General features: G+C 41.8%; 1 protein-coding gene across 1 annotated transcript; it reads left to right on the top strand.

Moving 5' to 3' along the window:
* The first annotated feature begins 357 nt into the window (after window positions 1-357).
* Window positions 358-22,998, top strand: LOC135491676 (endothelin-converting enzyme 2-like). The gene is made up of 17 exons (XM_064777662.1): window positions 358-1,431; window positions 5,990-6,132; window positions 14,939-15,097; window positions 15,362-15,517; window positions 15,853-15,974; window positions 16,187-16,284; window positions 16,760-16,887; window positions 17,246-17,344; window positions 17,712-17,789; window positions 18,133-18,248; window positions 18,675-18,724; window positions 19,026-19,077; window positions 19,405-19,472; window positions 19,720-19,910; window positions 20,341-20,439; window positions 20,728-20,780; window positions 21,099-22,998. The coding sequence occupies exons 1-17, from the start codon at window positions 858-860 to the stop codon at window positions 21,196-21,198; spliced, it is 2,286 nt and encodes a 761-aa protein (XP_064633732.1). The 5' UTR covers window positions 358-857; the 3' UTR covers window positions 21,199-22,998.
* The last annotated feature ends 1,470 nt before the right edge of the window (window positions 22,999-24,468 follow it).

Raw genomic sequence — 24,468 nt, 5'->3', positions numbered from 1 at the left:
AACATAGTTTCCCAGAACAGATGTCGGGAAGATTGTTCCTCGCTCTTGTGAAGGCATCTGAAACGGCTATGAGTGTCGGCGATATGATCTCAAATGGGAGAATGAATGAAGTTGGTATTCAATGTCAGAACACATATTCGCGCACTCATAAAAGCCACCTTATTGGTTCAGGCCTATAAAAAGAGAATATCCAAATTAGATTTTGTCTTGAACTACCCAAATACGCCAATCAATCCACCACAGCACAAACAGTTGAACGCGCTTAAGCCGGTAGCTGTCAGAGCCTGATCTTACCGCGTCACTCAAAACAGCCATCAGCGTTACTAAAGAGACATTCAATGCTCGAGAGTTGCTGGGAGAGCTACGGGCGCAGTCTGATCTCTGCAGATCGAGCAATGCGCGGTCGATTTGTACGGATAGTGATCTCTCCTGCGGGGATTCTCGCTAACATCGATGGACACGAAGCGTGCTAGCTTTTTCACTTCCCGCACATTTGCCATCAGTTGGTAGTTTTTGCGTCACTGGTGAAATCCAGCTGCGGTGAAAATGCTTTTTTTGTCGTTCACGCTATGACACCCAAGGGCAGGAGTTGCCTGGATTTCTAGCTCTGCTGTCGGTCTTTAGGGCAAGCTTGCAACTTGTGTTGCGAACCATGCGTTGACCAGAAGGTGTTGGATTCTTGGCGATTTTGCTACCATAATTATTGTACCACGATTTCGTTGATGTTAGTCGAATTCTTTTGGTCTCCACTTGTGTCTATACTGCTTTTGGAAAGATCTGTGTCCATTTCTTCAAAAGACATGGTTGTTTGCTTCCAGCGAGCTTTACACCAGGATTAGGTATCACTCAAACCAAAGATGACAACAAAAAGTAACTCATTTCCGAACGCGGAATATGATCAACTGAAACGTAACGACTCCGAAAAGTCCACAACGGTGATCAAGCAGGGCAACAAAAAGCTTCGGAGAAAGATTTGTTTTATTTTGTTAGGATTGGGTGTCGTCTGCTTGGCCATCAGTTGCATTGCCTTGGGAATAACACTTGCGCGGGAGAGGGCAAGTAGGCTGGAGGTCTGTGACCTACCCCAGTGCCTGAAGGATGCTGCGCGACTCCGAGCAAACTTGGACCGATCCGTTGAACCATGTGAAGACTTTTATAAGTTTTCCTGTGGTGGCTGGATAAAGGCTAACCCCGCCCCACCGAAAGAGGCCTCGTGGACGGTGATGAATGTCATGGCACAGCGCGCCCACCGAAGAGTCAGGGAAATCCTCGAGGCTCCCGTCCGTAAAAATACGATCAGTTCGCCCGAAAGGAAGATAAAGGAGTTCTACCATTCATGTGTGTATGGACGGAGTAATAAAGATACTATGGACGTTTTGATGAGGCATCTAAGTGAGATTGGAGGATGGATACATCCGCGGCAAAATATAGGTAAGTTCTACCATCCGTTTATTAAAATAGAAAATCAATTCGATGCGATATCTTTCCCGCTCGGCAAAACGAAGGTTAACGGTCACCTATCATAATTATGGTGGATAAAGCGGAAGTATTTGAGCGAGACGAGGTTTCAAACCACAGCTCTTTGTCAGAGAGCGGTATGAAGCATAAAGCTTTAAAAAAAAGGTAGTTACTTAATTCGCTGTTAATCCACGCTAAATCATGTACTTATTGTATTTGCGAATTTTAGTATGGTTCTTAAAGCGCATAACACTAGAATACCTTTTTTCCATGAACTGTCTATCCTAGGACATCTTAAACCGGTCGCGTGAAAATTGGAGAAAACTCAATGAATACAATCTCCTGAGTACCTTACGCACTTAACTGCAATAATATAAGACCGCGTCGTCTTCATTATCCGTATGGTAGGTGCCTAGATATTCATCTCGGAATCTCATCATTATATCGTCCGGGGCTACCAACAATTGACATCATGAATTTATGCGACAATCGGATTATCAGATAATATGGGAGCAATTATGTTGACAGGCGCACTGAAAAACTGGTTTCATCAATGCCCGGAACTTAAAGCAAATTTCCCACGAGCAATACTGCAAAAGTTTCTGAATAGAACCCTAGTTTTGGATGGGTCAACAATGTTCTGCAGCCCAAATATAATGATCTGCGCTGGACTTTTATACAGGAAATGAGAAGGTACATTCTCGGGCGATGAAAATGTAAAAAGTAGGCTAAAGCACTTGTCGTAACCGATCTATTCGCAAATCTCATGAATTACAAATTACTAAGTTATAGCAACCACCTTCCATTTTTTTCAGTCAGGCTATCTGGTGAGTTGACAGATGCTTCTAGATGCGCCGTTTATCACGTTCTGATCAATTATTTAACCCCGTACCAAAGCAAAATAATCTTCACCTTGATACCAAATCATTTAAGATTGATGCCGCTATTTTATAAAACCGGAGATTGGCCGCGATACTGTTTTAGCTTCAGAATTAGATTTACGGAGGTCACCATGATTAAATCAAACCCTGCCATTGCAATACACACTTTGGTTTTAATTGAAGTTTGCTAGATTTTGGACAAAATTCTACCTTAATATCATACTGTTGATCCTGACTATACTTTCAAGTCTGGGGGTCAAACAGTCTTTGCGGTATGCTGGTAAGTGGTCCAAATGTCCAAAAAGGTATTCACGATCGAGGTGAAATTAAATTGGCTGTGCATAACTCTTTCCACTTCCAACATTCTATCATCTGGGTTTACTCAATGTGCATGTACATGTATTGTCTAGGAGGACAACCTCTATGCTTAAGAAAGTCTCGATGGAAGAAAAAAACAGCAGCCATTGCATGTTATGACACTTGCTTTTAGCAAGATCCTCATGTGCAATTCCGGACATTTTGGCCACTTTCCTAGACAGAACACATCAGACTGGGACCCTCTCTCTCAAGCGTATACGGTTTGTACGCTTGTGAAAACGATAAATACTGTTGACGACTCCCTTAACCGTCTCCATATTTGTGTGATCGTAGAAAATAACTGAACGAATCACGTTGAGACAATGTATCAAAGGAATGGACAGAACATTATGGAACACGATTATCGCCTTTGAGGATGATGGCAATGAATCCAAAATATCTTGTAAGTATCGTTCCTGTTCGGCGTCAGAGGAATGATTGCTCCGGCATTCCCACAGCAGGGTTTGTTGACTCGGGGATGGCACCATTGGGAAGCGACGACAGTAGGCCTATACGCTCGGACAGTCCTCGTTCAGGGTCTCTTGCAGATATTATCCCCCGTCTCATCTAATTAAAAGACAGTGATAACATGATAACATCATTGTCCGCCGACCCTTAGTAGGAGGGGGTCGCACTCTGACGTTATTTCCGACCAGTGGTATCAAAACTGACCCAGGATCGAGTCAGATCGGTCACGCCCGCCCACAATGAGAAAGACGGGAATTGAGTTGGATATGGAACGTTTTGATTCGCAAAATGCAAAGATTTCAATTTCGTAAATTCGAGATTTCGTCAGCCTCGTCGGACTACGTTTATTTGACCTTGCCCGGTTAGGCCTATCGACCGCCAAGAAAGCTGTTTCGCTGGGTCGATGTTTGAAAGATTTGCCCTGATAACGCGATGACAAGACGGTAGAACAATGGGAATTTAGGCCTAGGTGGGAGCGGGCTTTATCTAAAGACAATACACCGTGTAATGGGCCTGAATTCTTTTAACTGTGAGGTAAGGGGCGAACAAGTTTCATGTACCAATAGGATCAGAAGCAAAGTCAGAAAATGTCGATTTTTTAAGATCGTTTCATAGAGAGACGACCTTTAACTCGTTTGATCGAGCAGCAGAACCGCAAATTACCAACCAACCTTTCCTTGGGAGAGCGCTCGCTCATTATCAAATAATGACTATCATTTCTAACCAGTATAGCAAACCCTGGATAAAGCAATTGCTCGCTTCGCGCCTTTATGGATTTCCTTTACAGTCTTTATCTCAGTAACTAGTGGGTTCTTGCCAGCCACATTGTCCATGTCAACTGCCTGGCAATTTTCCCTGATAGAAAGCAAAATTATGAGAAATCTGTCTTCATTCAGTTCCAGGTGTAACACGTTTAGCGAGGGTAAGCGGCACCGGGTGCGCTTTTATTGTAACATATGTTTGGCGTCACCAGAGAGGCGACTGTACTGACGCCGGCTCAAACGGTAAAAAGCACTTTGTTATCTTGGGTGAATGAACATCTGACCATTGCTTCCCCGCGGAGTATAAGAAAATTAACATCAGCAAGTGTGTTTATCGGTGTTTGCCAACAAACGAGTCTCTGCAGAGGGCTGTGGAGAAGTAGGGGCGAAAATATGCCATCCGCGAAATTAAACTGACTCGTCAATATGGTGAGTAGGGATGCTTGGAACTGGGAATGTGCATGTTACTTCAATTCTTCACCAAAAAATCGACCGCGTCAACACTCTTCAAAGGCATGGGATCATTCTTCTACACTGAGTGCGTCATGAGTTCTCGCGGTGGGAAAGTAGCCTACGCTAAACCGAGAAGTCATTGAATTAGCGACGTTTATCATATCAGTCGCTGGGCATGGAGAATGTGTGATGCAGTCATTGGATCTTTGACCAGATTGTCGATACGCCTTACAGTGTATTTTATGTATACAATATATGGAAAAGCCGTACTCGATATTCAGGTCAAATAACACGCAGAGCCGCTAGCCTGTCTTTGCCGTCAAGGACCTGTCACTTCTCGGGAATCGCAGAACAATCGCCGCTTCACGGTACCATCCAGACCATGTTGCAGGAAATTGGAGATCAGACGGAAGATGGAACCCGGAAATTCTGTAAAGGTCCCGGAGTTGGCTGTGCTTGCTTAACACCAACTCAATAGGCGAAGTCTGAGAGTGTATAATATAACTCGGACGCAGTCTAGAAATATATAGACTAGTAACTGCTTCCGACCTCACTTGTCGGAATCATCATCAAGCCACGAAGGCAGCATCATTAGCAAATCCAGCAAACCACTTTAGAAGGGTACCAGCTTGCCTACAAGTCAATCAAACTGCCGCCCAGAACCAAAACAATAAAGCTAGCCTGTCGGGGCAATGTATTAATGACGAAAGTAAGATTTTTTTGCTGATGGCTGCATGCAATGTTCAGTTCATCGGTCATTCCGCCGACAATTCGGTGTTGCTGAACATTGGTGTTTTGGCCCAGCGCGTCAATCACACGTCCATAAAAACATCGTCCATCGACTGGTAGGTTAGACATCTCTTCCCAGCTACTAGGGAAATCAGTTGTCCACTGTATATAGCCATTTCAAAGTAATTGTGCAAAGACACTTACTGATAGCATTTTGTGCCAAAGTTTCCTGATCCCTGCCCTTGAAGCGAATTTGGGGCAAATTGCAAGACTATGCAAATTCTGCCTAATTGTCATTCTGATGTCGTTTGTGATTGCCTATATTAGCGTGATTAATCATGGTTACCATGCCAACGTGGCATCCGTTCCAAGGTACCCTGTTATCATGATTTCCAGGTAAATGCTATAATTGACCGTTTGAAGTAAAAATCAGGAAATGAAGCATTCGAAAATCACATTACATTTAAAGAAATTCTGATCGACGGCGACTGTGAGAGAAGAGGAGTCACATGAATATCATATATGTGTTTGGTTCAACTTAAAATAACAATGAAATTTATATTGAAAGTAGTTTCTAGAAAATGCAGGGACATTTTGCACCCATACCTCACCCTGGAACTTGTTCGGTCAACCCAAGAATTGCTAAAAGTGTCGATAGCCGAGAACGCCAAATGGTGTATTTTGCCTAATTACAGGTTGTCTACGATCCGACAAAGAGGACCTGCGCCCGGATGTCATCCATGTTGGATTTTCAAAAAAGCGTACTGTCGGCGGAAGACCTTTTAATTATCATGCCCTACCCCTTCATCACGCCACATGACGGGACTCGTCCTTCAAGGATCGATAACCTTCATATCTGTCTTCCTGCATCGTATCTTTCAGAAACCTGGGATCAGAGAAATTGGCGTTTCGAGAGTGCTCTACGGGCTGCCCATTTCGACATGGAATCTCACCCATTTTTCTTCGCTGGAAAATCATTACACGGCGATCCTGATTTAGGCAAAGTCACAGGACCATACATACAGGTAAGGCGCATCACCGCGGACTCTGGTTACCAGGATCCTAAGACGTTTCGCCGTGCTTTGGCGTCTCCTTCATCTTGGGCGTTTTTATCATTTTCTTCCAACAAGTAACTAAATCAGTCTATGATTAAATTTAGAAGTCGTAACAGCACTTGCCAATAACTGCAGAATGAGCATCATCCCTGGCCTGCCTCAACCTGTCTTGAGGAAAGATTTGCCTTTTCGTAAAGAAAACCTTGACTGGCGAGGAGTTATGTGAGCTCACATCTCCAGAACATGATTGGTATTCAACAAGTAGCGTGCCCTTGCGGTAATGAGGCACCGCTCATTAGGTACACAGAAATCGTGACTTGTCGAGGCAATTGCAAGGAACCAGATGTTTTCTTAGGTAATGACGAATGCTGGAAAACCTGACAAACGAATATCGTGTTCCCTGTTAGTTTGAACATGGCATTCGCTGCGACGGGAAGGTGAATTTTCGTCCTGTTGCTTTTAAGTCGGAGTCGGAAACAGAAGTTGAGCATTGTGTTTATTCAGTGATCAATGTAAACCCTGTAAATCCTGTACTCCCCCCCCCCCCCCGACTCCAAGTCGACACTTTTGCTACTTTTTTAAAAAGGTTCAGAAATCGACACTCAACAAGGATTTGAATGAAATCGCCGGGTGTTTACCATATTTTCGTACCATGACTGGTCTATTCAACTTTTAATGCAAAGTGATGAAAGGTCGACAAGCATTCAAAAACCTACTTATTTTTCTTATCGAACGAAAATAGACTGGTAAAAAACCCCGCGGTTCGATCAGAATTTCCCGACAAAATATCCTTGACAAAACCCTACGAATAATGATCGAGTAAATGATCTCCCGGCCAAAGCGACCGATCGATCGCTGATCTTTTGAACCCGGCAACAGCAGCACGCACGTTGTTATCGAAGCTTTTATTTCCCAATCATTGTTTCCTCTCGGTATTCCCAAGAGACAAAAGAAACATCTTTTACAAATTACCGCTCCTTGTATTGACCGCAGGTTGCGTATATAATCAATGATGACATGGACGTGCATTGTTGTCACATTTGGGGGTCCTTTGAATTCAAGACACGTTTTCATGATATTCTATATATCTTAGTTGTCTCTGTTTCTGATTTTACGCTCGAAGGAATACGAAAATAACCGATATGGCGGTGACCACACGCTCCGCCATCTTCACAGGGACGAATTCAAGATGGCAGTCTCAGCCGCCTTACCGATATTTTCAAGGCGGCGAAAGGTTATAAATTAAGTTGGGGATTCATGTCGACAACGGTATTATCCGACTCCAGCCAGAAACTTTTCAGTAGAACTCAGATGATTACAGATGAGCGGCTCAATCAGTACATTTATAACCGTACCAGCAATGTATGGCCGTTACCCATGATGATTAAGCATACATTGCATGTCTCAGCTAAGAGGAATGTTCTTGTAAAGTACCCAATTCGGAGACAAGCATGGTACTCAGCAGCGCATGCCCCAATGAAGCTGGCAATAGAAAGCAAACACATAAAAGCATTAAAGCCATGGGGTCAAACGAACCTTGACTGATCACCCGGTAGACCCTGGCACAGGAAGCATTGCGCAACAAATAAGAGCCGAATCTTGTTCTTTACGTAACATTCCCACAACACTTTCCCTTAAAGTGTTTTTCATATTGTACTGGCCAAAGGTACTTAGTTGAAATCAGGAATGTGATCAGATCACATTTACAAAAAGATAGTGGTACAGTTGCACAACACTAAATTATCCTCAGGTTAGATGACCAATGCTCTTACACGGTGTCAACTAAGTAGCCTACCTTTCGCCAGATTTATCTGAAAAACACTTTTATCACTCTTGCACTTCCTACTTGATTGGAAACTGGAATCGCAATGCAACACACATGCAACACATTGATAGCAACATGTCAATAACAATGTCGTGAATATGAATATAAAGAAAAAAATAGCAGGTGATCTCTGAAAGTGATCGTGACATTTCCATCACGAGGCGACGAAAGCTACTACGCCAGCGTTATAGCGTTAGCGTGTTATCTGGTTCGCTATCGATGAAGATCGGTACGATGACACAAAAGCGGCTCAATGACACTGCAGGGCTTCAGCTTATAGAAACCTTATCTGTATTTACTTGGGTGACTAAAACATATAAAAGCCGAGCTGAGACTTTTCATCGATTGCATCTTTTTTTGAAAAAGTGACGGGGAATTATCAGACGCGTCATATTAGAAAGAAAAGTATGTCGTTTTCCTATGATCTTAGATATACAACTTGTAAGAGGCTTTCTGTTTTCTGTTCTCATAAAACTAGACTGCAATTCCATTCCCTTACAGCTAATTTTAAACTTTATAGCCCTTCCCTTTCTTTTAGGACTAAGAACATGCTAACTCTGGTTTCTCATCCTCTCATACAACTTGGTGCTCATTAACGCTTCCCTTTCATTTGATACTAAGAACACTCTCATTTGGTTGCCCATTTTCTTATATTGTCATAAAAACAATCAAATGTGCTCTTCCATTCTTTCATATCAAAGAACATTCTCAGTCTGGTTTCCCATTATCCAAAAACAAAGCACTTTTACAAATTTGGTTTCAACTTTTGTTACCCCGAGGTATGTGCACAATAATAAATTCAAATTTCCCCCGAACAAATAACATTGCAAGTACCCTTTTCGCATAACGACTTTTACCCTTTGGCAACCTCAGCAGTCGTCTATGTTACAATCAATCTTTAAAATCCCGTTTTACCAAGCTCTAACAGTGAAGGACAAAAGACGATGATATTTGCTACAGATATATATACTACTTTTTAATTGAAAAATGGAGCCTTTTCCTACATGTATCTTTGATGATGACATTTACAACACATCAGTATCTGCATCGACTGTGTACAGTATTCTCTTCTCATATCATTTTCTCTCCATTTAGAAAAATAACCATCGCTCGATTTAAAAACCTCTCGACGAACTCAACATGCGTACTAAAAAGCAATATCGAACAATACCCGTCATGACTTTACCTTACGGGACAGAGCGCACGTCATGCGAGCACAAAGATACTTTTGAATTTCCAGTAGGTGAAGTGTGGCATGTTTTGTGAACTTCATTATTTTTGACCTTTGCATATTTGAAATTTTGTTCCCATTGTGCAAATATGCTTTTTATCGTTCAACAGTGTTGTTCTTTACATCGATATACATGTACACAACATTTTTCATCACACTTATATTACTAGAATACTGCAATTTACCTTTCTACTTACTATCAGCGGGCCCACATATAAACATTATACACGAACGAACCACGCCTTTAAATGCTATTAAAACTAGTCGTTTAGAGTGGTTTGAAAAGGTTGACATCCATCGATTACAATCTTAGCATCAGGCGTAAAAGCATATTGCCTGTTGCTGGAATTTTCGCGAAGAAACATGTGATCGGCGGTTCGCTTGCGTGAACCAAATCACTTGATGACGCAAACAGCATCTGCCGCGGACAAGTCGCTCTGCATTTTAGGACGTCAGTTAAGGATCGAGAAAATGTCACGCTAAGTACCGCGAAAGGTCAAAGGTGAAGGATTTGATTCAAGCGGACGACGTTTCGCTGATGCTTCATGAACTTGCACTGTCAAAGATATTCCGCGAAGTTTATGCACTGCAGTTACACACGTGTTCGACTCTTGAAAAAAATCATTCACAGCGGGATGATTTGATCGTACTGCATACATGTATATCCCTCCTTGAATATTTCTGACTCGTAATTTTGGAAGTCTTACGAAGGTTTACATCTTAATGTGACATCTTGATTTTTTCATGAGCAAGAGGGTGTGTTTGGAAAGTACGGCGGCAACTAATCTATTGGAACGACAACGATTTTTAGAAAAAAACCCATCAATCCCGATGCTTTGCTGAAAACTGATAGGAATTTCAGAGTGTGTTTACATGACTGGCCCGGAAAGAGTAAGATTTTTTTTCTCGGCTCTAAAAATCAAAGCGTAACGTTACGCTCTCTGCGCGAATGCGTACGCTATCGCGATCGTGAAACATATTCCAGAACCGAACAACCGTTGAGTATATATGCATTAGGCTGTACGCAAGAGCTAGTGTTCGACTCATGTAACATTATCATCAACAGCGGGACGAATTCATCGTAAATCAGTTTGAATATATTTTTTGAACGTGATAACTACTTAAAAACTCATATTAGGCAGATCGAAGTATGAAAAATAATTTTGTTCAGAATAATAATTTCAAAGTTCAGATAGTGCCCCGGAAAGAGCTAATTTTTTTTTCGAATCTAAGAAATTAAAGCGTGACGTTACGCTCTCTATGCGAATGCGTACGCGATCGCGATAGCGTAACATATTACAGAACCGAACAACCGTTGAATATACATGCATTAGGCTGTACGTAAGAGCTTGTGTTCGACTGTTTCTCTAAGACGTTTCTGACATTTTACGTCGTTGTTTCTGTTCATAAGCATAGCAATGTGATTGTGACCGTTGATTAAGGTTGCCTCTAATTGTGATATCCACGGGGAGGATACATCAACTCAGGCAGGATACAGGGAAGAGTACAGGAAAAGCCATGATTCATGTACAACCTCCAAGTATCCTTCCTTTTATCGTTCCCCGGTATTGCGCCTGGTGGAGCAAAAACTAAATCATGGCGCCGTATCGCCCTGCTTCATTCAGTATAATGCAGGCAAATTTATCCTGTTTTGGTACAATTATTACTGATAGATATAAGATACTTATTTGTATCATATAGATAGCCCAAAAACGTTCCCATTTTTAGTTCCGAGCTCATTCGTTACCAAAAATCACTGGGTGATAAAATATCAAAATCGAGGCTGATACAGATTTGGATTTTGATACAGAAAAATCCGGAGGATACGCACGGAAGCTCGTCGGCACCAATGAATGATGTGTTCTCATTTCAGAACTCGTTATTTCAGCCAATCCCAACAGTCCGTATTATATGTTGGATAGGTCTCAAACGACAACAGCATATGCATGCAGCTTATGGTTACTTCAGATTGTATCCCACCATGACGTCACCACAATGCTAACAGCACCTCTCTTCAGAGATTGGCATGAGAACACGACAATAAGTCGCACTCTCAGCTAAAAACGCTTCTAATAGTTTTCAACCGTTGACCTTTCTTACTTGTACTAAAAGATCTATTCTTGGACCGCTAGATATAAAATAATGATGGAGTTGCAATGAAGCCTTAAAAGTCATTGGCCTTTCCGAAGAAGCTATTGATTCTTTTCAAGATACTGACATTTCGCAGTATGATAGCTCCATATACTTTTTAACGACTTTTTCAGGTTGAGGTATACATGAAAGGATCATATCAATTTAAAATATGAGTTTATCTCGGGTCGTTAGACCTTGACCTCTATCAACTGATGTGCAAATTCGTATTTTCAGGACAAGTTTTCCAAGTTGCATATTTTCCTTCCATTATGGCTTTCAGCAGAAACGTTAATTGCACAATACGAACTTAAACTATAAATCCTACTTCTCTTGAAGAGAGACGAACCAACACAGTTTTTTTGGGGTATGGTTTAATAAGCTGCACTATGAGAATAAGTCGTTGAATATCCCTTATCTACTTGTACCTAAAGATGAATATCTGTTTCAAATCTTCACGAAAGTATCTACTAGCAAAACAATAAAGGAAAAAATTAATGGCGTTATTGGCCATTCCCGGAACATCCACGATCCCGTTGATAACGTAAGCAAGACCTGGCTCTTTCTCACGCAAATCTGGAATAAAATATGTCCACGTAAAGTTTGCAAATGTCCAGGGAAGATTCAAAATTACCATGAAAGTTGCTACCAAGACCAGCATCATGGTCATACCGCGATCTTTGCTGTGGTCATTAGCTTCGGTTGATCCCATCGCCAATTGTTTTGTCTCTTTACTATGTTTTCGTAGGCTGTAAAGGATAACAATATTGATGACTATGGTTAGGATCACGGGTACGAATGAGTTGATGATTTCCCATAGGATTTCGCACCACAGTAGGGCGTTTGGCAACACGCAGAAGATTGAACCTTCGATTATCATAGGTTGTCGCCACAACGTCGGGACGTAGAGGACAAACTGTGCTACGCAGGCCGTTACTGCGAGTGTCCGTGCCCGCGTCATGGTGCACCAGGATTTCGATTGGATCGGAAACCGCACGACAATCAATCTGTCAATGGCAATTACAACAACTAACCACATCGAAGCCGCGTAAAAAGAAAATCCAAGATAGATGATAGAGATGCAATAGAACCTTGGAGCTTCTCGCATCCACTCCGGGCGGAGCACGAGGACCCACGTCGGAAGGAAAGCAAATGCGAGGCAAAGTACATCGGAAACGGCCAACACTTGAAAGTAAAAACACATTACACTGTCTCTGTTATGACGAAGGCTCATAGCAAGCAAAGCCAATGTGTTACCAATCAGACCCATGACGAATATAGTTGGTACGCTGTAAAAGTATATGGCATCCCCAATGAGAAAGAGATAGCTGTCACTCTTTGAGCTATCTGCTTTTACAGCTGTTACGGCAGAAAACACAACCGTTGAGAGTGAGTTCATGACGTATGCTGCGCAGTTTTATTTTCAGACTAGCAGCTCCTGTGATTAGCGAATAAAATATATACAGTAATGTTTCCTTCACCACTGCGCTCAAATTAGACAACTGACGAAACTTATTTGACAAAGTAAAGCTATTTTAAATACCTTTCAATGCTATCTATTTCTGATATGTTATTGATATAAAGGTGGTTCTTTACTCGGGCAATCTACCAACCCCGTCACGTTCCTGTCAGGCTCAAGTCAACCAAGAATCCGGAAAAAACAACTCCGAGATCTATCTGGCGGCAAAGGTTAGGTGTAAACGGTGACAGTTCTCTACGGATTCTGTTTTGAGTTTTGTATGATACCGGCGAATTTCATCATTTTTTTTGCCTACCCAAAATAAAAAAAAGTAAGTATTATGTTTTTTATATCGTTCTTGCCAAAGGTACTCAGTTGAACTCAGGAATGGGACCAGATCACATTTACAAAAAGATAGTGGTTTTTCACAGCACTAGATTATCCTAAGGGTAGGCCAAACTATTTTAATAGTTAGGCCCACCCTTTAAAATGCTCTTTCATGGTGTAAACTAAAACCGATGAACTATGACACCGGCTGCCCAGGGCTGTGTAACATTTCTATTTGTGATCACACAATAGGCCAACCACGTATCTTTGGCAAAATCAATCTGAAAAACACTAAATAACGTCATAACATGCATTGCATGATGAACTTAATAACACTAAGAACTAGCTTTTTTCCGGCGGTCCCCAGGAGCACGTTGATAGTGCCATTCTAATGTTCTGATACATTGAGGAAAACAATACAGTTATCGGTTGCTCTTTTAATCCGGACGTGGGAGGCAACCGAGATATCCTGTTAAAGGACAAAAGAGCCATTGTGTCAGTAAGGTGTTCGTTCTTTTATTGTCGAGTTATGGTGATCAGCCCCGGGTACGTGTGGGTGTCTATTGCTCAGTGAGGAAAGGTTGCGTCCAGTGCGAATTTACCAATAAATACAATGTTACGCCTTATCTTAGCAACCAAGTTTTGCATCAAAAAGTCAAAAGTACAATCCGTGCAATGCAACTCGACAATTCACTGTGTCAACAAGTCATCTTTTCGCCAAGTTTTGCATCAAAAAGTCGGATGTCCAGTCCGTGCAATGCAACTCGGCGATGCATTCGCCAAATAATTCAGTTGCTATCGGCTCCGACCTGTTGTTATGTACGCTCAGTGAATCTCGGCAATAATGCCAGCTGCCTCTCCCTCAGCAGCATCCATTCAGCCAGCAACATCGTTAATAACGCGGATAAGTCAGAATCTAAAAAAGCCCGACCATTAATTTCGTCTTCTTACCATAATAACACGTCATCGCTTGGCATGGCATGTCATATGGTGCTGAGCGGCCTCCTGTTGCCCTGTCATCATCCAAGTGTCATTTTTTGATACCATTTGTCATGTTTGTTAAGCAATCTCGATTCTCTATTATGGTGTAGTTACATGGACGTGTGTTCCTTGATAGTTGCCTTGTATGCGAACCTCTCATGAAAAAATCACAGAAGTGTGGTGTAGTTGTAGGGACGCAGGTTTCTTGATGGTTGCCCTGCCTTGTATGCAAATCGTTACTGCAAGATCACCGAGCTCTGGGGTTAATAGAATCGATTCGACTCTGGTAATACACGACACGGCGACCATGAACTTTGAAATTTGAACGTTACGTGTCGCCTCTTCATGATATACAAAGATTTCTAATTTCCTTATATCAAAAGGTCATCCTGTTCGGAAAATATAGGATAAGTTGCTGTCAGATTCTCGTTTGTTTAGTTGAGAGACTCTTCCGTTGTGTTTGTCCCAAAATAAGTCGACTCAAAATTTAAACAACAAGCACCTTTTAGATTTATTAACGTTGCTTCCTCCATATCAGATTTGACTTTAGGTTGAAGTTGATGGGTCGCATTATTAGGGAGCTTAAGGGAGTTTACGAGAACCAGAATGACTTGGATCTTAGATGACCTTAGAGTGATCTGTTGAGACATTTTCTTTCCAGTTATTTGAGAAACATACATTTGTATATCATCAAGATTGAGAACTTCAATGAATTTGTAAACAATATTCGAACATTTAAATATGAATAACCCGTTCTAGAGTAGTGGTCCCATCAGAATGTGAATGTTCGTTCTATCATTTTATGATTCTATTCTGTCAACAGTTCACGCCAAACAAAGGATGTATCCCGAATCGAAACGAGGTAGCCTACACGAACTACCTCACCAAGATGGCCGAGCTCCTCGGTGCAAAGAACGGAAGTCAAGCGTCACGTGACTTTATAGAAGGCATCAGACGAATTGGAGAGAAAATTTGTGAAGATGTGAGTTTTTTTTTTATTCTGCTGCTTCAGCGATAGGTAACAATTCGGGAGTAAATGCAACCAAGCGTCCCTAAAAACCGACTTTTTCGTGCCTTATTCATTGGTGTTTTGTCCAGCTACAGAGCTTTTGTTTGCCTCTTTCTACTTATAACTTTTGTTTGAATATTACAGTATTCCTTGAACTTTTTATAGATACCTATTTTTTCTCCCGCTGATGACTATTTTCCGAGCAATCAAATGCATTACGCTGTCTTCATCTCGCAGGAATCCTCCTCCCCACCACAGCACATCACGAACGACACCGTGCTCATTCACGACCTGCACGGCCATGAGAGCGCACACGACAACAACAACGAGACATTTGAGGGACACACCTTCAGCTTCATGAAGATATCAGAGTTTCAGGAATATGCACCTTCCGTGAGAACTATTTTTTGCTTACATTGGAGAGTTCGGTAAACCATAATGTGGCGCCCTCCCCTTTAGGTTAGAGAATGAACCTACCTTTTGTAACCACCAGTCTGTGGATTTTAAAGTCCAATATAGTCCAATCAGAAGCTCTGAATCCTGGTTCTCCAGGATATCGATTTCAAATCATCCAATCACAGCAGGGAGCAAACCTTTGGTGAGATTTTGATTTGTCCTTATTTGTAGACTGAGGTAAATATTAGTGTTGATATCATTGACTAGGATATCAAATGCTACATGTATCATATCGCGGCGATTATTCCGCTATTTTAATCTATATTCTTTAGATTCGATGGGGCGACTTCCTACGATATCGCTTCCCGGATATTACGGATGACACAACAGTCATTGTGATGCAGAGAGAATACTTTGAGAAATTCAATCAACTGCTCAAGACGGCCAGAAAAAAGTAAGAAACTAATTGTCCTAAATTAATGCAGAAAAAAGCATGACAAAGTCGGATAAAAACTAGATGTTGTGGCTGCTATATTTTTAAAGTATATACTAAGTAATTTGTATGATCGGGACGTTTTTAATTCATATGATATAAGTGTATACATGTAATGTTACGTACAAACGTACAAACATCTTTATTTTATTCAAAGTTTTAAATATTTACAGGGATCTCCGAAATTTCCTTATCCTAAGATCAATCGAGCCTTTCCTTGATTCCTTGCCTGATGACTTTGACAGAGCGAAACGGCGTTTCCTTGACCAAGGTCAGTGAGCTTTGTTGAGCGTGTGTGAAAACCACAAATGTAGCGTATCATTGCCACGCCCTCGAACTAAATATGAGCCATTAATAACAAAATGCTTTCTAGTAGATTAGATATACATGTAGTATATACACCAATTGATAATGCGGTCTTTTTGCCCTAAGTGATTTGGCCACAGCATCACCTTTACTGGTTCCCCTTTTTAACCACTGGAAAAACGTTGCCTTAAATTGTATCTTCAGCACATTACTCGTGACCGCTCAGGCATTTTAATCGTGACCTCTTGAGGTACGTAATTCGTGACCTCTCAGGGATTTACCGTGACCTCTCAGGCATTTTACTCGTGAACCCTGGGGCGCGTTGCCACCAACACTTCCCAATCGATTTCGGGCGTAACGGGTGCATATTTCAGTAACCCCAATGGAGTGATGTTCACTGATGCCTGTTGTCTTTCATCTCGCAATTCTTTCTTATGAAGATACTACTCCTGGCAAGTTATCAAGATGGGAGTACTGTTTGACAAAGCGTATCGATACAGTGATGAGGTTCGCGCTACTTTCTGAAATGGTCAACGCTAATGAACGATCCCTCCAAGAATTTAATCAGGTTGGTGTATTAGCAATAGTAATTTTTCACAAAGCCCCTGAAACGCCAACGCGTACGTCTATCCCACTGTTCGAGCTCTTGATAACGATGTCGAACAATGGAACAGGCGCTCGGGTTGGCGTTTCGGGGGATTTGCGAAAACTCAGGAGTGGTGGAGGATGCCCCCTATCACCTTGCACTTGAGAGAAGCAACTTTTTCATTGAAGCTGAACCACTAGAAAGGAAGATTACCGAATGCGTTGATATTTATTCTAAAACACCCTTGGCTACAATGTTGATTTTTATAATGGATATGTATTAGCCTCGTTTTGACCGCGATGGTATTGACATATTTTCTTTAACGTTATTTTTCGTGTAGGTTCGTGAGATAGTTGAAGATGTCCGAGAGGCCTTTTTGACTCGTCTTGACCAAATGACGTGGGTTGATGGGGAAACGAAGAAAGACGTCCGGGCAAAGGTACTGAATAATACCAAAAATATATAAGCGAGCCGTATAAGGCATAAGCTCCTCCAATCTATATACACGCACTGCCGTCAGCAGGCAAGATTGGAAACTCTACTACTCCGGGAGAGGGACAGATTTCCGCCAAACTTAGACCTTAAAACAGCCTGAATTAAATTCACTGTTTAAGAATCTTCTCCAGGTTAACCAATTTTTTTGTTGATCCCAATCAAAAGTTGAAAGTTCTTGAACCCGATTTTTTTTACATGAACCCCCTGATTGCAGAATGTGTACGTGAGGCATGAACCGCTTTATTGTCCTAATGGTATTCACGGTAGTTTTAGTTTTAATCAGAAAGTGTGCAGCTGTGTTGATCTTGTAGATGAAAGACATCAAAGCGATGCTGGGTGCCCCTGTCTGGGTCCTTGATGAGAGAAAACTAGAGAAGATTTATGAAAATGTAAGTACAACACAAAACTGTTTATATAGATATTATAGGCCAAGTCCTGCTTCTTCAAAGAAATGTTGTCACTAACGCTGGCGTTAACTTAACTGGGGCTTAACTGAAGGAGATAACGCCAGCGTTGGTGACAAAATCTTCTTTGAGCAACCAGGCTCAGATTTATATATAAGTGGCCTGCAAGAAATGAAAGCTAACGCATGAGAGGATGTACCCTCTTTAACATACCAGGGGAGCCGCCTTCTAAACAGAGGAGGAAATCATCTACCGTAGGGTATAGTGAAGAGACAGTTAACATTGTAAATACTCTCTAATCGTTTTCCCATTATTTGCTCCTTAATAGCTTGATGTTAACATTGAATCCACCTATCTTGAAAATGACATCCGGGCAGAACGATTCCAAGCCTCCCACTACATCCCTGCAATTATGGCCAATGTCGATCTCTCAAAGAATACAGGGTAGGTTTTATGTATTTCACACAGCTTATCCAATGAGCAAGCAGAGTTTGAAAGCGTTCATCAAAATTTTTGTCTGTACACTATACGCGACATAAATTTAAATTCCTGTCCAAGAGGAAAACGAGCTGGCCTTCGATTTTCAAGCAAGTCACAGAGATAGGATACATGTATATGCAGATGCCAAAACCACCATGCCACAGTCTTGTCAATGATAACACACTCTTAGAAATGAAGACCAACACAAATATCCACCCCATAGAGGTTTTTTTGGTGAAATGAAAACACCAATATGGTTTGTGCGATTGTAAACTCCTCTACATATATGGGTTTTTCACATTTGTGTTGGCCGAAAAACCATGAATGGTTTTGGAAAAGCTGAAAACCTTTATTTCTAAGAGTGTAGTCATCTGGTGACTCTACTTGCAGAGTTGAAGATCCACTTACGCCCCAGGCTTATCAGGCCCCAGGAAAGATCAGTAAGTATGCAACCGTGTTTTTATAGGCAATGTGCGGTACACTCTTTGCGTTCGCTCTGGCTTATGAAGTGATTTCTTGGTGATATTAGCAGGCGCACGTCCAGGGAGTCGAGACCCCCATTCACGGCGACCAACGAGTTTTCGCGGATTTGTCTGAAATCGCATCTAAGAGCACGTAGATTCCAAAGTATTCTCAAAGAAGATCCCATACTTAGGAAGTACGCTCTGCTACCATGTACTGGACTAGGGCGGCACTGAGGACATTATTGTGTATTGATAATATTTCTCTTTTATTCTTAAGTAATCACGAACGGCATCCTTCAAGATCCCATCTACAACTACGACTCAATACCGTAAGTAAGACAACGTGAGTGAAGATGAGATTCACATATGGAGAAAATAATACGGATCAATATCATATATCCACTTGTCGCCAATTTCACTGGATATTTTATCTATATACACCAGTAGCTGAGAAGTTGACTGCTCATCGATATCTAATTGGCTGCAACGAAAGTGACTGCCTGTAAAAACGTTTCCTCCTTTCTGCACATGAAGTGAGCAGATGAAAGTCTGGGCTTATGATGAACAGTTTCGCCTCATTTTTTCCTCCAGACATGCCGGAGAGAACTGTTCAAATTTGACCATAACTTGTCAACGGTATTTCGCGTTCTTTTTAGGTACATGAACTACGGCAGTATTGGAAGTATTATAGGCCACGAACTCGCCCATGCCTTTGACAGCGATGGTAAGTAATTTAATCTTCTTTTGTATGATCCCAATAATCACACAAGAATCAGAGTTTAAGGCTTGACCATAGGCACCATAATTTTAAATGGGCATTCACGTAATTTTGGAGGGGTTCTAATTGCGTCAAGGTTTCAAGTTCTAGCCAAAATGGTGGTGCATATGGTCAACCCTTAAGTCATTTGTCTGTATCATTATTACTCATTGGCCGCATTGAGTAGCCTACGCCTCGTTATTGCATTTTCTAGCGGGACCTCACAACATTCAATGGGGCACCAACTCATCACAGCAACACTTCCTAAAGAGTATCAAATGCTTACAAGACTTCTACAAGACATCCGAGTATGACGGTATCACATTTGGTGCTGACCATCCAATAGAGACGCTACCACTTGGACAAGTCACATCTGACGCAGCGGGGGTAAAGTGGTCGTTTGAGGTATGTTCTATAAGTGAAGAAATGCTTGAGAATATGTCAGTCTTGTTAAAGACGTTTCGAATGTTTTGGCTGTGTATCCTTATCCTGATGCGGTTTCAGAGTGCCTAATTGGCCTAGATTCTGACAAGGGCTACTCCCTACTATTTCGCAATAAAAACGAACGGTTCAGTCATAAAAACTCCCCGTGGTTATGCTCCTTAGGTTTCAACGTGAAATTCAAGATGACTGTGTTCGTACAGTGATATTGTATTACATTACGGGCAAGTGATGCCGTCTTAGAATCTCGCATCATGATCCGAAGGACATAACAATCATCTTTGGTATCTCTTAGAGATGAAGTTTTATTACTGATTACTGTTGTAGGCGTGGCCAATGTGCGAAAATAATGGTTGTACCCTACGAGACCACTGCACTATTTTGTTTGTTTTAGGCATACCGGGAATGGACAAAAAGAGATAAACGATCGAAGTTAGGTCTGCCTTCTCTGAAATACACCCCAGACCAGCTCTTCTTCATCAACTTGGTCCAGGTAGTGTATGTCATCAGCAATGTGTGTTTAAAGTGGATTACTTCGCTCGCGATTTCATAGAGCACGGCGCGGTGGCGCTCGTTTTACGATAGTTCGACTCTTAGTTCAAACCTCTTCCTGGTCGTTGTTTTGTATTGTCGCAGATCGAATTCATGTCAGCGCAAGATTACTCTTGTGCTAACCGTTGCCAAACATTTTGATACAGTACACCATTTTATTTTTCTCGAGATAGTCTGCGTGACCTGTCTTGCCAATGGACTTGATGTTTGTTAACTTAACATCTTTCAGGGAGAATGCCAAAGCAAATATTCACCAGAACAAACATTCCCGATGGGTTTCAGGTAGGTACCGTATCCAGCATGATGACTGACTTTCGTGAGTCAGTCATCATGTTGGATGTAATGACACTCTGATTTTTGGTGAATTCGCAAAGAAGATGAAATACTTGAACAAAATGTTATATTCATCAAGTAAAACCTCGATGTCAAAAGTATCTAAGATACTTTACCAGAGAATGGGATGAAGCATGACCAAGAACAAGCTATTTGAAGCGAAATACTGACAACATTACTTTTCCCAGCCGTTTTAGGCTTGCTTTGCGTACAGTGCCTTTTTTGGGAAATGGTGTATAGACTTGTTTCTCTAAAATTATGTTCCAGGATGGCGGGGCTGGTGTCTCAGTTGAGGCACTTCCAGGAAGCATTCCAGTGCCCTGCTACGTCAAGACACGGCGGCGAGTCTGTGTGTGAATTTTGGTAATTGGATGACGGCGTGAAAGCCATGACAAATCATAATTGCGTGGCATTGGACACTGGTCTCTGATCACGATCTCTTTTATTAGAGCCACGTTTGTGCTGAAAATGAAATCGACATTGTAAATTTTGGAGTTATTTTTTTGGAGGTATCTGTGCATTTGAGTGCTGGCTGTGTCAGTCCAAGTTTTGTATACGTGATTACTAACCACTAATGCTGGTGACATAGTGGTTAAGACGCCCATCTCATGACCGAGAGATCGACGATTCGAGACCCGTAGGTAGTTCGTTCCGATTCTGCCAGTTGGTTAGCAAACAACTACAGCATAACAATTTGAATTTTCGATCAACGAAGAGCTTGTCCTTTAAGTGTCTCCTGACCCTTTGGGTGACGCTACACAGGGTGAGACAAAACGAGTAATTATAAAGTAAAGGGTTATTACGTCATTGATTTTCTTCTTGGTAGAATGAAAGATCAGGAAAGTACGACTTATCCGTTGACACCTTCATTATAATCACCCGATCGCGCATCGTTGAGCAGCAACAGTGCATTGAAAACTGGATAATCTAGGATATCTTATTACATGTAATTGATTAGGGAAATACACAAAGACTTGAGGAGGACATCAAAGGCACGGATATAACTACCTACATCTATTCAGCTAATAGAGGTCATCAGAGGATGGTCTTAAAAACGCACAAACTACCAATTAATATCAAGTTATCATATGATATATCAACTGTTTACCGTGTATAGTATACTGTGTACTTGTACTTTTTCAGCTTTAGTAATGCAAGATGTCGTTTTTAGGATCATCATCAACCATACTTATTGCACGTACATAACCTTGTATGGGTATGTTGTGAATACATTTGAACATGTTTAAAGATGTGTTAACCGTTGTCAACCACTTATATCGTCTCGCCGATGTGTGTGGCATGTAGAAATATAAAAAGAATTTGAATTCCGGAAGGATTTTTGAGAAATCACACTTGTGCTGTTTCGCTTTGGTGACATAAAAAGGAGTTTTCGCAAACCATCGAAACGCCAACGCCAATCCCATTGTTCGACATCCTGCGCTTGGGTTTCGGAGGCTTTGCAAATACTCAATACCATATATTAAAGGCGAAGTGTCTCGTGTTAGTTACTAAGTCTCCGTTGAGAAAGCGCACTTGGCTGAAGATGTGCACGAGCAGGTCTTCGGATGTACACGTACCTGTACTTCGGCCTATTATTTCTTTGAAGTACCCATTGTCAAGTCACGACTGATTCCAACAGTCATCTATATCTTGTTTATAAAACACTGTGATACGGGGTACATTAACATTTTTTACGCCGGTTCGGCATTATCTCGAGGCACTCCTCCTTAAAAGACCCCTGACGTTTGTTTAAACTTTGACTGATCAGCAAATTCGGTTGAGAGAAGTGCAAGTTTAGATAAATGGTAGGCTGCGTTCGTTATTGTTACATGTTAAGCTATCGTCTCATGTTCTTGTTATTCTTAAAAATATTGATTGAATTGAGGGAACGTGAGCAATCTTTGCTCACTATTGGTTCTTTAGACAACATTTTGGTGCATTGTTCTGTAGGAGGAAACCTACCCTGTCGACGAGAGTACCGTCTCAATCACATGAGTATACCAGGACCAAACAGGAATCGAACCCGGGACCTCTGTGGTGACTGACGTCGATGTTTTCATTGCGCAACTCCAGTCCGAGGTTGTTCATACTGTATATAAAACCGTGAACTTATTTCTTCTTGAATGTTAATTATGGTCGCTAATAAAACAGCCAAATCTGTGAAAAATGTGTTATTTTTGACTCCTGAACAATGCCAGAGTCATATATAAGGAAAAGAAGGCATCTGTTTCAAGAAAAATATTATTGGTCGTAGCCTAAACGGTCCACTCCGAGATCACCTTCTGATACTGTAGGTCTAAAACGAAGCACGCTGAGACTGTAGAAAGTCTTTCTGCAGTCTTTGAACTAACCGAGCAAGCTGGTTGATGGTTAATGATCAGGTTGCTCGAGCCACTGGAACCTGCCAAACTGGCTTAGTCAATTGACCAACTGAGTTCGTAAACTGAAAAATCATGCTGGTTAGTTGACTGCCAAGTTTGTCGGTTGACCAAGGAGTTCGGTCGCAGCAGTTGACCACCCTAAAGAACATTAAAGCTAAGTAACGTTTTCAATGATGGACGGAAATTCCACTAGGGACTGAAGCGTGATCTCCAGACACATGGACTTCATTCTGGATCGCATTTCATCCATTCATCAGTACCTCCAATCTATTGACCTCCGGGTATGAAGCAGTTAAAGGGAGACTAGAATTTGGAGCCAGGTTGGTCAGTTTAAAGCCCGCAGCACACTAGCCGCCAACTTTGGCGACAAGAAGCGTTCGGCTGACGCCTTTCGACGCCAAAGTTGGCGGCCAGTGGATCCCGGTCAGAGCACACCTGCCCAGAACTGGCGTCCAGTAGCGTCTTTTCAGCCACTTTAGGCTGTCATTTTGAAATCATGTGACATCAAGACGCAAGCTGATTGGCTATAGCCTCGCCGCCGACGCCAGGTCAGGCGGCAATCCGTAGCACACCTGGCTTCTTGTTGCGTTCAAACGCGGCGACACGCGTCAAAAATCAAACATGTTAGATATATGGCGTTTAGTTGCGGCAAGTGGCGGCAAGTAGCGTTCGCCGACGCCATTCGTAGCAGACTAGGGATTTTTCAGGCGTTCAGGACGCCGAAGTTGGCGACTAGTGTGCTACGGGCTTAAGGTCACGTCGCTGATTTGTCTCTAACGTCCCGCAGTACGTTGTACAACAACATGAGGTGACTCAGGTCATTTCATTCGAGAAGGAAAACGACTCCATATAGAGTCATGTAGTGGACCGATCGAGGAGAGAAAGCTTTACAGGTAAATTTCGGAATATGTCCTAATTGTGAGAACCCTCACATATCTCTCTGTGAAACTTTGAAATTCAAATCGAAAATTTACGAACACGATTTCCACGCCATGACTCTCTTTCATGACCACAGTGTCGAATACGTGTTCTAATTTTCCGCTTGTGGCCTTTTTATATTTGAATTCAAAATACACGTAGTGATTTAAAAAAACACGGGTGTTCCTTATCTGGATAATTTCGTCTATTACTAAGTAGCAATTTTCGCCAATTCCTAGGAGACTGAGAACCTTTTCAGGACTAGTTAGATGACATCGAGTTTGTAAATGATCTTTTTATGTTGGTGGGTGATAGTACTCGGAGAAAAGATTTTCGAA

Source organism: Lineus longissimus, chromosome 7 (genome assembly GCF_910592395.1).
Source record: "Lineus longissimus chromosome 7, tnLinLong1.2, whole genome shotgun sequence".
NCBI classification, from domain to species: domain Eukaryota; kingdom Metazoa; phylum Nemertea; class Pilidiophora; order Heteronemertea; family Lineidae; genus Lineus; species Lineus longissimus.
The sequence above is the reverse complement of the archived record's forward strand: the minus strand, read 5'-3'. Positions and strand labels throughout refer to the sequence as shown.

What these genes read in the sequence shown, in the direction of transcription:
- LOC135491676 (XM_064777662.1), top strand. Translation starts at nt 858, where the DNA reads ATGACAACAAAAAGTAACTCATTTCCGAACGCGGAATATGATCAACTG. An exon ending in CCCTCCAAGAATTTAATCAG is followed by an intron (nt 16,888 to 17,245) that starts GTTGGTGTATTA and finishes TTTTTCGTGTAG; the next exon opens with GTTCGTGAGATAGTTGAAGA. An exon ending in GATCTCTCAAAGAATACAGG is followed by an intron (nt 18,249 to 18,674) that starts GTAGGTTTTATG and finishes CTCTACTTGCAG; the next exon opens with AGTTGAAGATCCACTTACGC.